Source organism: Drosophila melanogaster, chromosome 3R (assembly GCF_000001215.4).
Source record: "Drosophila melanogaster chromosome 3R".
Classification (NCBI taxonomy): Eukaryota; Metazoa; Arthropoda; class Insecta; order Diptera; family Drosophilidae; genus Drosophila; species Drosophila melanogaster.
Window position 1 is genome coordinate 30957860 of NT_033777.3, and position 15744 is coordinate 30973603.

The 15744-nt window shown below is 45.4% G+C and overlaps 3 protein-coding genes across 4 annotated transcripts in view; 1 reads left to right on the forward strand and 2 right to left on the reverse strand.

The window, feature by feature from the left end:
* Positions 1-1840: 1840 nt before the first annotated feature.
* On the forward strand, positions 1841-4448 carry CG15548 (uncharacterized protein). The gene has a single exon (NM_143579.3). The coding sequence runs from the start codon at positions 1948-1950 to the stop codon at positions 4390-4392; it is 2445 nt and encodes an 814-aa protein (NP_651836.2). The 5' UTR covers positions 1841-1947; the 3' UTR covers positions 4393-4448.
* Positions 4449-5430: 982 nt separating this feature from the next.
* Ctr1C (Copper transporter 1C) lies at positions 5431-6461 on the reverse strand. Its single transcript, NM_143580.3, has one exon. The coding sequence runs from the start codon at positions 6399-6401 to the stop codon at positions 5589-5591; it is 813 nt and encodes a 270-aa protein (NP_651837.1). The 5' UTR covers positions 6402-6461; the 3' UTR covers positions 5431-5588.
* A 3915-nt stretch (positions 6462-10376) lies between these two features.
* The window catches only part of 5-HT7 (5-hydroxytryptamine (serotonin) receptor 7), a 48640-nt gene continuing 43272 nt past the window's right edge, over positions 10377-15744 (reverse strand). Inside the window, exon 3 of one of the 2 annotated variants that reach the window (NM_001276202.1) lies at positions 10377-14088. In NM_001276202.1, coding sequence (NP_001263131.1) covers positions 12025-13719 — 1695 coding nt within the window. In that variant the 5' untranslated portion in view covers positions 13720-14088 and the 3' untranslated portion in view covers positions 10377-12024. The remainder of the gene's footprint in view (positions 14089-15744) is intronic. The other variant, NM_079860.3, reaches the window with a different exon arrangement.

Consider the following 15744-nt stretch of genomic DNA (forward strand, 5'->3'; position numbering starts at 1 on the left):
GCCAACTTTGGTTCCTATATCGTGGCCTTATAAATACATATACATATATGTATATATGTAGGTGAAGGGTCTGACGCGTTTGCCGATTCAGTGGAGCGAAATTTGGGTGCAAAGGGCGCGAAAATCTGATTTGTGAACGGACATCAAATACTAAAACCAAAACAAGATATGTACATGTGCGGAACACACATTACCACTTTGACCTTTAACCTTTTAAACTCCATAAAGAGAAAAGGAAACTAGTTTAAATTTGAAATCTTCCTTCACAGTGCAGCCCAATTTAAATTTGATTACTTTGACAGTAGCCACTTTAATTTGTTCAATTTAATCAATTATCTGAATAATTTGTAGCAACAAACGGAATTCAAGTGGTACCCAGTAAATAAATAAATAAATGGTAAATTTATGTGCTTATAACGCTGCTTTCATATATAGCATTTCAAAATGATTGATTGGATGCCCAAGTTCGACAAGGGCAACTTCATTCTATAAATAAGCGAGTCAATTGCAATTCGAACGTTCGCATTAATCGCTTCCCCGAAAAAGAAAGTTTATCAATTTCGCCGGAGACCGAAAAAGGGGGAAAAAAAGTGCTCTGGTAAGAGCGATATTAAAAAGTGCCACAATACATTTATGTGTACATATTTTTTCGGAAGGACATCAATAACCGATGAGCTGCCATAAATCCATCGGCATTTCGGTTTATGTGCGGGTTTACTGGTAACACGGTAACTATAACGCTTTCAGCAACCCCGTGTAACCCAAAATGTGGTCACGCAATGCGGAAAAGCCGAAGGAGGCGGCAAAGTTGTCAAGGAACCACTTTTATTTCCTTGATATATGCCCGTTGCCCGATAAGTTCCACCTGACAATGTAAGCATATCTATTATTAAGATCTGGCATCTGGAAAAGCCGTTCGCAATCAGCAGGAACAGGAACACATGCCAGTGGCCGCAAAAAGGAACAGATTCTAGTCCTAGGCTGGGGTCATTAACATAAACAACTCTGCAGGCGTGGATCCCGCAAAAGCGTACATCCCGAAAAAAGGGCGAAGGCAGAAGGACCTCTCCAAAACAAAGAACCCGTGTCTGAAAAGATGCATAAATCATGGGCGAACTGCCTGGTGCCGAAATAGAAACCGAGAATGCGAGAAACGAAAGCGAAAACAGGGGATCACGATGTCAGCAAATGGCAAAACTGTCATTTTCTAAAGAATTTAATTGACAGTGCAAAGTCATAAATTATATGGCGTATCAAAGACGGCGAACAGGAAGCGTATCCTGCGGCATTTGGGCTAATTGTGGGGATGCCCCGTGCCACTTGGCAAAACAAAGAGAGGAGGTCCTGGGGAAACACGTGTGTGACCGGGCGTGCGTGAAAGTAAAAACATTCCTATTTGGCTTGCTAATAAATTAATGATATACTCGTCGGGGCGCCGCCTCCGAAAATCTCGGCAGGAATAGGGGACGATTCCCTGTGACAAACACGTTGGCGACACGAGCACGCGAGGCAATTTATAGCCGAGAAGGACACTAATGGAAGGACCAGCAGCCGTGTGACGAATTTAGGATGTGTGCGTCCTTTGCCAGGACGAGGCGTCACTGGGACTGGCTCAAATAAAATGCTGGCCAAATCATTTATCTTTCGGCCATTGTGGAAGTGCTTAGCCAACACTGGCAGATGTAAACACTTCACTGGATCATAAGATTGCCTGAAACCATTTAATGTGAAAGGGAGGGATACCAATTAATGGACGGCCATTTAGGGAAGCTTAGGCTGCTAGTTAGTTCCAGCCTTAAAAATTCAGTTCTATCTACATTAAATGCTTAAAGGGATTTTTGTTTTGACACATTACATTACATTACGTTGACAACTCTGAAATTAAATGTTCTATTTCATCCGTTTACTTGATATTGGTTATATTTATATCACCAAATTATAGCAGCAATGGAAAATCAAAAGGATCTGGTTACCCAGAGCACATGGCGCCGCATCATGGAGCACCTGACCCCGGTGAAAGGATACAAAGCGGCAGAGAGGAGAGTCAGCTGGTACCGAGGACTGTCCCAATCCCAGATGGCGGCAGCAAATGCTTTGTTCGATATCCTGAGGGAAAATATGGATAAGAATACCACCTCTAATGTTGCGAAGCTCATGGTGAAACTGGGACTACATCCCTATCCGCCGTGGAAAACTCTGCATATGGTGATCAAACTGAGCCGAGGTAATGATCTGGCCTTCCTCTGGTTCCTCATGGAAATGTGCTACAAAACACCCAATCATGGCGAGACGTACAGTGTCAACGAGCAGATCATCATGACGGCTATCTTTCGGTTGGACCTCTTTCCCACTCTGAGGGAGCTGGACCGCTGGCTGCCCCTGCCACATTCATCGCAATCGGATAGGGATAAAGCAGACGCCCTAAGGCAGAGAAATCAGAGATTGAAGAAGGAGAAAGAGGATAAGCGCCAGAGGGATTTGGACAGAAAAGCAAAGATCGTGAAACCTCTATCTCCTTACTTTCAGGAACCCAATATTCCCGGGAAAATTCGAAACGAGCGAAAATTGCTGTCGGACTATCCAGACACTGCAGCCACGCTATTTCACATGGATGAGGAACCCCTCGAAGCTTACCTCTGGTCACGCTGGTTTGGAACCTACACCTTGAACGACGCTCATCGTGTGGGAAAATCCATAATCTACGAGGAGATTAACAACATTTTCGAGTCCTTCAAGGCAGCCTCTCTGCCAACCCGACACGTGGAATCCTTATGTGCCCATCATCAGTTCATTCGGGAGATGGAGAAGTCTCTGAAGGACAAGCTGGAGACGATGAAGCGGAGAAAGTGCGAAGAGCTTATCGAAGCGAAAAATAGACTGGAGGAGAGAAAGCGTAAGCGGGTGATTCAGGAGCTGGAAGAAATGAGTGCCTGCTACTTGAAGCGGTTCCAGGAAATGGCTGCCAGAGCCAGATTGGCCTCCACCAGTAAGCAACTCTTTGGCGGTAGTTCCGTGAAGGCATCTTATTTTGACTGTCCCGATAATGAGATCAGATGTGATGATTTCGATGTAGAAAAGTGTCAGACATTTGAGGCGGAACGGTTAACGAAAAATCATATAGGCGATACACCCAAAAGTGCAAGTGGTAATAATATTAGGCTAGCAAGCGGGGCACAGGCCAAATCCAAAACAAGATCCAGATCCAGATCTAGATCAAAAAGCAGGAGATCAAGGAAGCCTCAAAGTAAAGCGCGATCCATTAAAGAGCCTGAAGTATTGGTAGAAACTCCTGTACTCCCTCCCAGAACGGCAAAGGAAGATTTTCGCGATATCACGATCAGGTTATTAGAAGGAGAAAACCCCATCTTAAAAGGGTGTCCGGCCTTGCAATTGGAATCTCCACACTGCGCCAAGTGCCTAATTTTCGACCCACAAAAGGGTTTACCCCAAAAACCACAAAAAAAACACCGGCCTAGTAGCCTAATGCAGTTCCTACAAAATTGCCCCTCTGAAGGGAATGAGGAGGAGGATTCTCACAACGAAATGGCTGCTAATCCTTCCGCCCATTCCGTTCAGGAACCCAAGCTTTTCGATCTGGGACTCTTAGGAAGGAATTGCGCGAGGTTCAACTATCGTGAGTTGTTTGGCTCTCTGCAGAGGACTCATTTGGACGACGAACGGATGCGTCTAAAGGAGGCCTTTGTAAGAGCCATCGACGATGATGTTCAGTACCTCAGTGCGGCCTTAAGTGGCGAGGAAGAGGGTTCTCTGGATGCTTTGGTGGACCGAGCAGCCAAGAGGGTGTTTGCGCAAGATGTTAAGGCCTTTCACGAGGAGCTAGAAAAAATGCATAAGCAAAAGGCAGCTAAAAAGTATAAATCCGATTCTCGTTTGAATTTCGGCCAAGAGTTTTACGATCCCGAGAATATCCCCTTGATGAAGGAGATGCTAAGGTTGGGCCTCGAAAAGGTGGCCCAGGACAAAAGATATGTATTGCCCACCCTCCCCGATGTTCACTCTGTGCCCTACCTCATCGAATGGATACGATTACGTTATGGAAAACGCTATTCCTATGGGGAAAAGGAACAGATTTTGAATAGAGATAAACTGGTAATGGATCAAATAACATGGATGATGCACACCAACCTTGCGAAGATTCCTGCCCTGCCGATTGGAGACAACTTTACTGACATGACCAAGCTGAGGGAGTTGACCAAGAAGTTCAGGGAACGCCATACCAATAAGTTCCTTGAAGCCATCATGGAAGTGGAGAGGGTCTTTTATTCGGCCATGAAACCCCATCTCTGTAATCTAGCAACTGAGGAGACCTTTTTGGCCTACTTGCCCGCCCATTTCCACGACCTGGGCTTCACTGTTAATACCGTAAGCTGAGTAATGGAAATTTCCTATGAACTGGCCAACTAGTACATAAATATGTCTTTTTCCATACAATGTAGTTTAACTTAACTCCAGTTGGGTAATTGCTTCTTCGCAAATCATCGCATTTAATTGCGTTTGTGACCACTTTGGATCCTTTATGCAGTTGGAACAGTTTAAATACGATAAAAAGCGCAATCGTTTATAAATTGTGTAAATAATTTAAAGGACTTTAATTGGTTGCATATTAAGAGTTGAGCTATTTACTTTTTACTTGTTTAGGGTTACCGTAGGGTTACCTAATACAATTAAAGTTGGCTTACCACTTTGTCCCTGAGCGGTGAGGTGTACACCTGTTATGCATGGTTGCATTTCCGTTTCCGTGGATGGGCATGCTTTTGGCTAAGTTGTTTTCCTCGAGGGACTTGCAAATGGGCTGTTCTGAGCGCACATACCCATTAAGGTAAACCTGAACGCTGGCGGGTGAATTATTAAAGCCACATCTGCCTTTTGGCCTACTGACGAAGGGTTTTCGTCGAAATCTCCGCGTGAAATTCATCATGCGAGCTTCTGTGTGCACCGGAGCGAATTGCGTTATCCGCTCGGAAAACGGCGTAAAGTCAGCTTATTAAAATATTAATTGGAAGTGGAAGCGCCGATAACTGACCGACAACAATGGCGGCAGCCCTTCCATTTACATGCCATTTCCTTCTCGGTTTCGTGTCCGTGTCCATGCTTTCCTGTGTGTCGTAATGTAAGCACGGCGCTGCTTTATCGCCCTCATAATTACGGCATAATGAAAGCGCCAGACACGGTCAAATAAACGGCGGCAGCATCCTTAGCTCCTTAGATCCTTGGCTCACCTGGGCAGCCATACGAGAACAAAAACACACGGGATGTGGGCGACCTCGTAAATGCGGGCAAACAATAAAGCTGCCGACACAAAAATATCCGAATAACGCGTTAAAATGCCCAGAATTCACTTTGGCAACTCTCGATTGCGCATACGCCCAGTTACCTCACACAAAATGCCACATTCTGCAAATGCCCATTCATTTCGGCAGCGGAAGATGCTGCATTCATTGTTTTACGAGCCATAAACATTAACAATTAGGCCGGGTACCCAAGCCGTTATGATTTTTACAGCTTGCGTTAATTAGAAAAACACATTAGCAGGGCTCCTAGACAGCTCGTCTCGGTCCATTCCTGTGTTAGTTGCAGTGCTCCTGGACGTTGGTCCTAAAGGCGCAGAATATGTAGTACCCTACACCGGCGCCCAGCAGAACGGCCACACAGAGCCACACATTGAAGGTCATGAAGACGAGCATTAGCAAAAAGGATATGAGCACCTGCAGGACGTGCAGGAAGGTCTGAAGGATGTGCATCCCGGAGCAAAAGACCTTGAGCTTGGTGGTTCTGCCAGCGGGAGGGGTATTTTCCTGAACATGATGGTGAGTGTGCTGGGTCAAGATCAGCGAGGATTGGGCCTGAGGAGAGCTCCGTCCTGGCGGCTGAAGAGGCGGCATCGATGGAGACCTTGGGCGGTAGGCGTAGACCTGGGTTCCCGATTGTTGGTTGGTCCTTGGAGGATACGTTGGCTGGTTGTAATTGTAGTTGGCCTCTCTATATCTTCTTGGCCGATTATACTGATCCCTTCCGCCCGCCAATCGCTTCCTGTCCCAAGAGAAAAGCCACTCCCTGAAGAATTTCAGGGCCTCATAGAGCACAGCAACCATGAAAATCAGCAGGCAAGAAAGAGTCAGTGCCATGGCGGATTCAGTGCGCCAGAACTTGAAGAGAATGGTCTCTGAATCGCCAGTATGAAAGAACATCGCCATGGACATATCGTGGGCTCCACCTTCGTGATGGCCGTGCTTAGTGTGCTCTCCATGGTTTCCATGATGATTCATTTCAGGTGAATGGTGTCCTTCGTGACCGGAACTCGGTGGAACAGGCTCTGGGGATCCATGAGAAGCGTGATGGTGGACATGGCCCTCTGAAGCATCAACTCCATGGTGGTCCATGGTCGAACATCGGTGGAAAATATTGGTATTGTTAGTTTGTGTATACTCGATCGACAATCAAGTGACAGCTTTTAAAAAGATTTTAAAAATTCAAATACATTCATTGAAGAAACTCATTTATTGATCATTCGGCTTTAAAACGTCAGGATTGAGCCTCGCCCAACCACTTCCAATAACCAGAGATTTTCTATACCCATCTGTAAAGCGACGAGTTTCGACCGCAGCCCAATGCCAATTCGGTTGTATCATTAACATAAATGACAGGCGGGCAGAACATGCCACGTGCCACGAAATCAATGCAGTTTCCGTCCAGGACTCGTTGTTTTCTGCCCGGGACAAGCGAGCAAATTTGCTGGCACTAATGGAATCCATTTTTCACCCGGCGCTCGGATGAGACGAGCTGCACCGAAATCCTCCAGCCCAACCATGCATATTAATAAAGATTTAAGCGTCAGCAGCCGGCGAAATTAAGATCGTACACTGGGAGCCCGGCTCGAGTACTTTGAATTGCTCACGAGTTGGCCATTAGGTGGTCTAACACCGAATATTAATCATACGCCGCGTTAATTTATGGGCCAGTCGCTGATTGCCGAAACAGGATTTTTCAGCCAGACGTGCTGCAATCTCTTTCGCTTTTCTGGGAGTGTACCACTTGGCGGGAAAGGGAATGCGTACCGATTTTCTTTTTCCCTGTTAAAATGAAGCCACTAGCTGTCGCTGGGAACGCCTCGCTGACCGCCCATTAATGCGGCTCCTTTGTGCAGGAGCACATTAATCATTGCGAATTCTGCAGCAGCCATCGCAGCATGGCTTGTGTAATTTTTTTCGGGTACCTTTTAGTTTGTGTTTTGTTTTTTTGCCCACAAAAAACAAAGAATCCAACGAAGCCCAGCAACAAAGTAAGTCCTGCATTAAATGCTTTGCTTTTCTATGGCTGCTCGAGCACTTCCGTTTTCACCCAGAATCACAGACCTTAATTGTTGAGACGGAAGAAAGGCGAGAATGGTAAAACTAGGATTGGAAGCATGTCAAATACCCTGCCGAAACAAAGCAATAATAAATGAATGGAATTTGTGTTGAAAAAGAAAGATGTAAGGTATTTAAGTTCTCAAGTCTGCCCATAGCGTACCTATTCTCAGGTATTTGTCATTCCCTGGACATAAGAAACTAGAATCGAGTTAAGGAAATCCCCTTACGCTATCCAGTTCAGAGGAAAGTCTGTCAGCTACCCTTTACTTAAGCTGCAGTGTCCATTGTTTGCAGTCCTTAGCTCCTCGGAAATGTAATTCCTTTTGATGCCCGACACGGCTTAAAGCTCCTTGAGGTCCTCGATGCCCGCCGTTCCATTCTTTATCAATTGTCTTGTAGAGCAAAGCGTTAATCATGCGGCATTTAACGAGACTAAAGCCGACTGCTCCCCGGAGACTGTGATTTCTATGGTCAAAGTTTTGCTGCCCGCCCCCTACGTTCGACAAAGCGACAGCCATGAATTCCGAGAACGAATGAAAAATGTCGGCCAAATGTGTGGGCGCTTAGGAGCGCAAAGGAATAACGGAGTCCTGGCGACCCGCCGGGGCAGCCTTGCGTGTAATCGCGCTGCTAAGTCCATTTAATCAACTTAATTTAGTACAAATTCTCAGACATTTGGGCTCACTTTTTCCCGTGCCTTCATTTATTTCGGGCAAGTGACGCAATCCCCGCAGGACGGCATTTAATAAAACATTTTCCACAATTATAGCAGGGCACGGGGAAAAAGCTTCAAGATCCCAGATTCCTATCGCTCAACGTTGAAATGGAGTTGTTAGCGCTCGAATTAATTTACATAACTTGTTTTCTATACACTTTGACAAAGCCGTGTTGCATACTTCCGGGCTGCCCTTGGCTTACCCTGCGGATACGCAATATTTAAATTGACAATGATGGCAAGTTTTAATGAAGAAGCCCAGACAACACGTCCTCTTAAGATTATTGTCACAGAAGTACGAAAAGTAAATAACATTTGATTACACTTTATACTTCCGCTGCTCTTAGCCATTTAATACCCCCAGAAAATATTAAATTCCCATTTCGTGGAGATGCTGTTTTGATATTTATTAAATTTAACATCAAGAGCCGCCATCCCTCGATCCGAAAGTCAATTGCTGAAACTGGAGCCCATTTCTTTTGGGCAAACACATTTGGAAATTTGTCGTATTACTTTGCAGCGCATTTGACATTTGGCTGCCGGGGGAGGGTCATCGATTTTCGATTGCGTTATCGAAACAAATCTAGCCACTTTGGCGGTCTTTTCGCTGGCATCCGAATGGGAAAACTGGAGAGTGCCACTCATAGGAAATTGAGCTCAATTGGGGTTTTTGCTACGTGCCTCTCACTTTCGCCTTGGCGTTTATTGTTTCCCAGGATCGCCAAAAAAAAGGTCCTGTCTGTTGATTTATGTGGCGAGTGCTTGTTAACACTCTACGATTACGAGCTACGAGCCCGACAATTGCAGGCATCTTCATAAGCGTGTTTTCTAAAAAAAAAAAAATAAGTAAAGAAATACGCGTCGGGAAGTTTTCGCGGACATCGAGCGGCCCTCATGTCGTTTCCCGATGTTTCATAAACGTCGCATTAGTGTCATACAAATACTAACAGAAAAAGTGCTGGCGATACGATAAATTTTACGCTTCCCGGTTGCAGCACAATTTCACTGCACTCGTCAGCTATTTTTCCATTTCGGAACTTTTTCGCGTGTCGAACGCAGCTATTTGAATACAGAAATCCGCTTAAGTGAACTGAACGGCAAAGTGCCCCGAAAACACATATCCCCGTCCACATCCGAGGCGGAAGGCGTGGCCTTGTGCTTGGCGAGAGTCCTTTTTTTTTGACTGGCTCATAAAGTGGCATCCTAGCATGTGTCCTGTAGTGCGGAGGAGCGGGTGCAAAATCATCATTTATCAGCAGGCAGCCAGGAGGTCCAGATGCACGATGAAAAATGTTTGAGCATAAAACTAAATAATGTCGTTTTACTATTTCGAGGATTTGATTCTACATATTTGAAAATTTGTGTGTTAAGATAAATTTATCTACAAAGTGTTGTTCCACATTTACCCAATATTCCATTCATTAATTTTGTTTTTTTTTGTTTTCTGTGTATTACCAGAAACATACCGAAACTCTGTCAAATTGGTATGCTGCTTTTTGCGAATGAGAAACTGATTCTGGTGCTGGCGCCGTCAGATCCGCCTCACTTTGTCATTGTCATACCCTTTTTGGGAGCTCGGCTTCCTGGAATCTCGGTTGCTTAGGACCGCTTGTCTTGTTTATGCCTCACAAAAAGTGGACTGAGAACCGGGGAATGTGCAGATATTTGCATACAGCCTCGCACATTTCAAGGGCTTCCGCCGCAGATGTTTGTTAGCTTGATGGTGTTTGGCTGTTGGCGTCGCTTTTGCTTTTCCACTTGCTTTCCCTTTCCATTTTTCGCTCTTCACTTCCGTTTCCGTTTCTGTGCGTTTTGCACGTTTGCCCAACTTGTCATTCGCAATGAGCTGAATGCACTCGGCGGGCGACTGGATTGCAGCTGCCTTTCTATGTTTTTTGGGCCGCCAGTCCGTTGAATTGCACATTCAGTTGACATTCAGCTGCAAAAACAGCCAGCAGCTGCTGCAATTCGCATTTGTTGAATTTGAATTAAGTTCTGATTTCATTTCGCTTTAATGAACCCTAAAAAGTTAAATCTGTCGCTCAATTTATAAGTGCAACTAAAAGAGTAATTACTTAAGAGCTTTTATGCTTCTGTAATGCTAAAAGAAATGTTTTAAACTTCATTAACAAGATGTTCTGACAAATACTATACCTTCACCATAGTTTTATAGTAACAATAAAGGTTTAACCCCCAAAACACGAGTAAAACTTCAGGAGAAAGTGAATTACATTGATACGGTTGCCTTTTATTTGATGCTTTAATTTCCGCATGTTTTTTTTTTTTTTTTTGTTGGGAAAACAGTTTTCAAATGCAGTTTTGCAGTTTTGTAAGCTTCACTCAGAAAGTGATGTTAGTTTTATTTGTTTGTTATTCTCAATTACTTGGTTTTTGTTTTTAATTATAATATATTATGTTTGTTTTTGTAATGAACTTTAGTTCGTTCGGTTGTGTAAATTAGCTGCGCTTAGTTTGTCATGCTCGTTTGCCCTTGTTTGTTTTTCATTTTCATTATCCGATTGCCGTTTTCAATTTTCCATTATCCATTTTTCATTTCCCTTTAGTTTCGTGGGTGTGTGGGAGTATATGCGTGTGGGTTATGTAAATAGTTTGATAGTTTATCTCATCAAGTTACGAATAGCTCAGTTTCCATTGTTTTTGGTTGGTTGTTTGTTGCAAATATCATAATGCACTTCTCACAGTGCTACATACACATACAATAAAAACATGCACACTTATTTGACTAGATCTATATGTATAGGTATGTCTGTATTACGTCTGATGCAGCTTCGATCTAAACATAAAAGTAATGCTTAATGTTTGGTATCACAGAGAGGCGTGACTTTTCATACAAAATACAACGAAAGACTAATGCAGAAAGTTACAAAATACAATTTAGTTCTTCTCACTTGAGCTGCAGCCTGAACCGCACAGTGTATACATATATATATATAGGCTACCTTTACTATATGTTTATATAATAATATATCTTTTTAGACAGAGCCGCAGGGGGCTGGGTATTTACAGTGGATAGCTTCTTGCTCAAAACGTAAATATATCTAGGTTAATCAGTAGGCTTAATTTGGCTGCAATCTGCAGTTTGTAAATTTAATTTTTGGCTCAGTTTGAGTATCGCAAATCAACTAACTACGCTGGCAAATTTTGGGATGGGGACTGTGGGATCTTTTTCTTGTTCTGGGAGGTATCAATAGATTCGATAACGATTGTGTCTCATATCCGGTGCTGATTGTTTTCGAAACATAAAAGGAACCGTAGAAACCTGTCACAGTTACAACCGTGTGTGTGTGTGTGTATGATTGGTTGGTGAGTGTGATTGTGTGCGTGGCACGCACCACGTCGATTGCTTAGTTCTACATTTAAAATTACAACAACAAGTTACATTTAGAGGAGTCGTCTACAATTCGCACATTGCTGCAAGTTTCAGGGGGTGCACATATACAGAGATACGCACTACTAGCACTACTACATACAAATATCCATGTGTGTGTACTGGGGTGGTGGCAATATGCGGGGAAAGGTAATATTTGCTCTGCTTTCCGTACGTTTTCTTTTGAGTCAATGGGGGGTCTGCAATCAATGTAACCCTTATAAACATATCGTTAAATTTAATAGAAAATTAATTTATAGACAATTAACGGACATGATCAAACTCTCAGTTACAAATAATATTAGATGATTATTTCTGCTAAATAAACTATACCAACGCGGTACTTTAAACAGCCCAGAGCCTGATTTTCCCACTTAAAACTTTACATTTCCTAATTGTTTAAGATGTACACCCCAGTGTTTATACCTAAGTGTGTGAGTGTGTCGAGCAGAGGAGTTCGCTTCTTCCGGAAACCTAGGGAAGACCCTTCGAGCAGCTCAGATTCGCTTGGATAGGCTCCTTTCTCCGGAATGGAGGTCCTCGTGGATGGCCTAGAGAAAGCTCTCCCTCGCCCCGTGCCTCTCATCGCCCAGCATCACCCGCTGCGAGGGAGGCTCGCCATACTGATCCTGGTAGTAGTTCTCCCGCATCATGGTGTTCAGGCTGGAGCAGCGGAAGTAGAGGATCTCCTGGAAGGGTTTGCGGAAATCCCTGTTCAGAGTGGCGTAGATAATAGGGTTCAGCAGGGAGTTGGCATAGCCCAGCCAGAGGAATAGAGACGAGAGCGATGCCGGTACGTGCATTGTCTCGAAAGGACGAATTAGGGCCAGGATAAAGAATGGCAGCCAGCAGACGGTAAAGGCCGACATGATGATGCCCAGAGTGGTGGAGGCCTTCTTCTCTTTGGCCAGTTGAAACCGCAGCTTCTTGTGGTGCGGAGAGCCCAGGAGTCCGGTCGAACCACTAACGCCACCCCCACTGCCGTGCCCAGCCAGTGCGCCTCCTCCGCTGCTCAGACCCCCACAGGTGGAGTAGGTGAGCGAAGTGTTGCCCACGCTGCTGTGCCTCTGGCCATTTCCCGAGCTGGCCAGCTCCGTGTGGCCCAAGGGCGGAGCCTGCGGGGCCGATGGCGATCCTGTGCCATTGAGCGCCTGTTGCAAATGCGTCTGGGCGCGTTTCTCTTCCAGGACAATCCGCCTCGCCGCCCTGAAGATCTGGTAGTACACAAACAGCATCACCGAGAGTGGTATGTAAAATGAGCCCAGGGTGGCGTAGATCTGATATGCGAAGTTCTGGCACACCGTGCAGATAGGCTGGCCCTCCTCGTCCTCGTGCTCGTTGCCCAGGATCAGCAGAGGAGGCAATGAGATGCAGGCGGCGGCCAGCCAGACGATGCCCACGCACAGCATCATTCGCCGAGGAGTCCTCTTCACGCCGTACTCCAGGGGCTTCGTGATGGCCAGGTATCGATCCACGGATATGGCACACAGATTCAGGATCGAGGCCGTGCAGCACAGCACATCGAAGGACACCCAGATGTCGCAGAGCAGCGGTCCAAAGTTCCACTTCTCCAGCACTTCATAAAGCAAGGCCATGGGCATCACCAGAAGAGCCACACAGAGATCCGAAAGAGCCAAGGACACCAAAAGGTAATTGCAGGGTCTCCTCAATTTCCGCACCATGCAAACGGCTATGCAGACCAGGACATTGCCCACTACAGTGCCTAGGATCACGATGAGAAGGACGATGCTCACGAATATGGACGTCAACGGGGGCAGTACAAACTCGCCGGCTGCAAATTCCTCCAGGAGCAAAGGAGTGTCCGATAGCGGCACCAAAGTCGTATTGCTGTCGCCCAAATTGCTGCTGGTGATGCCTTGATACGAGACTATGGCAATGGGGCTGCTGTTCATCGAGGCCAGGCCATAGGATCCTGATCCCGATCCCGATCCCGAGCCCGAGCCCGAGCCCGATCCCGATCCCGTCGATGAGGCCGAGGCTATGGCCCCCAGGAAGGCGCTACTGCTATTAAAGTCCTGCGAAGTGGCCGACTCCGTCTCGCCTTCCACGAGCGGAGCGGGAACGGTGGCCTTGCCCGCCGCATAGGCTATCCAGCTGCTCAGAAAGAGCACGAACAGAGTCAGCGTGGCGGTGGAGATCAGTTTCTGGTGGTTTCCCTGGGTTCTGTGGTTTCTGTGCTGGCGGTGGCTCTGATGGCGCCGCCAGTCCTGTCCAGATAAAGCCATCAGCAGTCTTTCAATGGTGGCAGCGGGCTAACGCGGCATATGAGCAACCCAGTGCTGACCTGCTGCCCAGCATAATCGCCTCTTCGAGCCTCAGAATCATTGCGTATACGCCACCGTGCCGCGTTTTACTTCGGCACTCTTGTCATTAATCATAATTTCAATAAAAATAGAGCCCTCTTATTAGTTTCGCCTCGAGCCGCGTCGCTTGATTACTAATTTATGTGGGGCGGTTGCTTAATAAAAATGCTGCCTGAGGCTACCAGTTGATGTGGTCATTGACGTTTATGCCTTGTACTCCGGTTATCTCCTTCAATAAATCTCTGTGGCTTGCCGCAGTCGGTTTCGCAGACTATGTGATTGTCGTCGGGACTGCAAAATAGAAGGGGAGGAAATTCATTACTCAGCTGGATTTATAAAGTGAAAATGGCAGTGTCTTAAAGACTATATTTAAATTCTCTTAAAATTCTGAGGCCTGGGGCCGTCATTTGTCCTACACTTTTACATTCTCTTCATCACTTTTCCGAGCACACAAAGACCTCAACACACGCACATGTCGCCCTAATGATGGTCACAGTTGTTACATTTTCCAGAGAAAATTTTTAAACAATGAAACAATGGGAGAAAAAGGAAAATAATAGAGAAGAAACCGCGAACCACGTTTTCATGGCCCGGCGGCTATCAGCAGATGGTTTGTGTACCCGCCAAGAGTTTTCCCCATTTTCCCAGCCACGCGGTGAATCATCAGAGCCTGTCGTTCGTCCTTTTGTATTAATTTTCATACTTCTTTTGATTATTGAATTGTTGGCTCCCCGCGTGACCCAAACCGCAGACCACGCCCCCACCACCGCCTACTCTTCCGCCCACCAGCACTTGACGCTCTTCGAAATGCGAAACAAATAAACAAAGGGCAGCTAAAAGGCGGTGGCGCCTCCGCCATTGTTGCGGCCATTTTCGTTGGAAGCTTCCGTTTGGCATTTTTATTTATTTCGCCTTTTCCCCCCTGGCCTTCTGCCTTTGTGGTCAGTAGTCCTAGAGGAAAAGGAAGGATCGAAAAGCAGGGCTCAGAAATACAATTTATACATTTCTTCCTAATTGAATTCCATTGCCAGGCATTCGAAAGGTGTCGTCGAACCTCTCGCACTTGAGAAGGCGCTTTAAAACGCCATTTGCGAGTCCCGTACTCATATGTCGCCCTGCGCGATTTATTGAATTGAAGGCAAACAAGTGGCAATTGAGCCAAGAAAATCAAGAAAATGGAATGTGAGGCAAGGACGTCTAGACGGCCAGACAATGCCACACCTGTGCGCCAGGTGTCACACTCAGAAATTGTGTGAAACTGGGAGCAAGTTGCAGGGCAACAAATCGAAGCTGGAGCTCAGCATCATTATAAAACTATTCCCTGAGGAAAAAAAACTAGGTGGCCGAACTGGTCAAGAATTACAAGTAAGTGAATTGGTTCACAAGACATAAACCTCCCGCTTAAAGGTCGTGTCTATAATTATACAAACAATAATTTGCATACATTTTTAAGTTGGAAATTTCATTGAAACTATACGTTTCCATTTTCATTAAAAAACTTTAAAAATACTCGCACGTTCTATTTTTCCTGCTCAATATTAGCCGGTTTAATTTAACCATTGAAAATAGTTGACAGTTTATTGCCCAAACATTCCGAGTGTCACTAAATTCTGAACAAGTAGAACAACAAAGAGGCATGTACACGAAAACCAGCAAACTAATCGTCCGGGCATAATGATAAATAGCATTGCAAAACATTGCTGTGTTTGGTTTTGAAATTTTTGGAAAATTCATCTCCAGCGGTAAATTGTTGGGCAATTGAAATTTCGAAATGCGCACGAGTTCATTTCGTGATTGCTGTGCTGCCAGTTTGTGCGAATGCACTCGAATTTATTTGCTTTTGGCGGCTGGCTGCGCTCGAGTGACTTTCGGTGTTAATTATGCTAATCAAGGGGACAAGATGGCCCAATTATTTGGTCAGCAAATAGCGAGTCGTAAGCCGCTTTA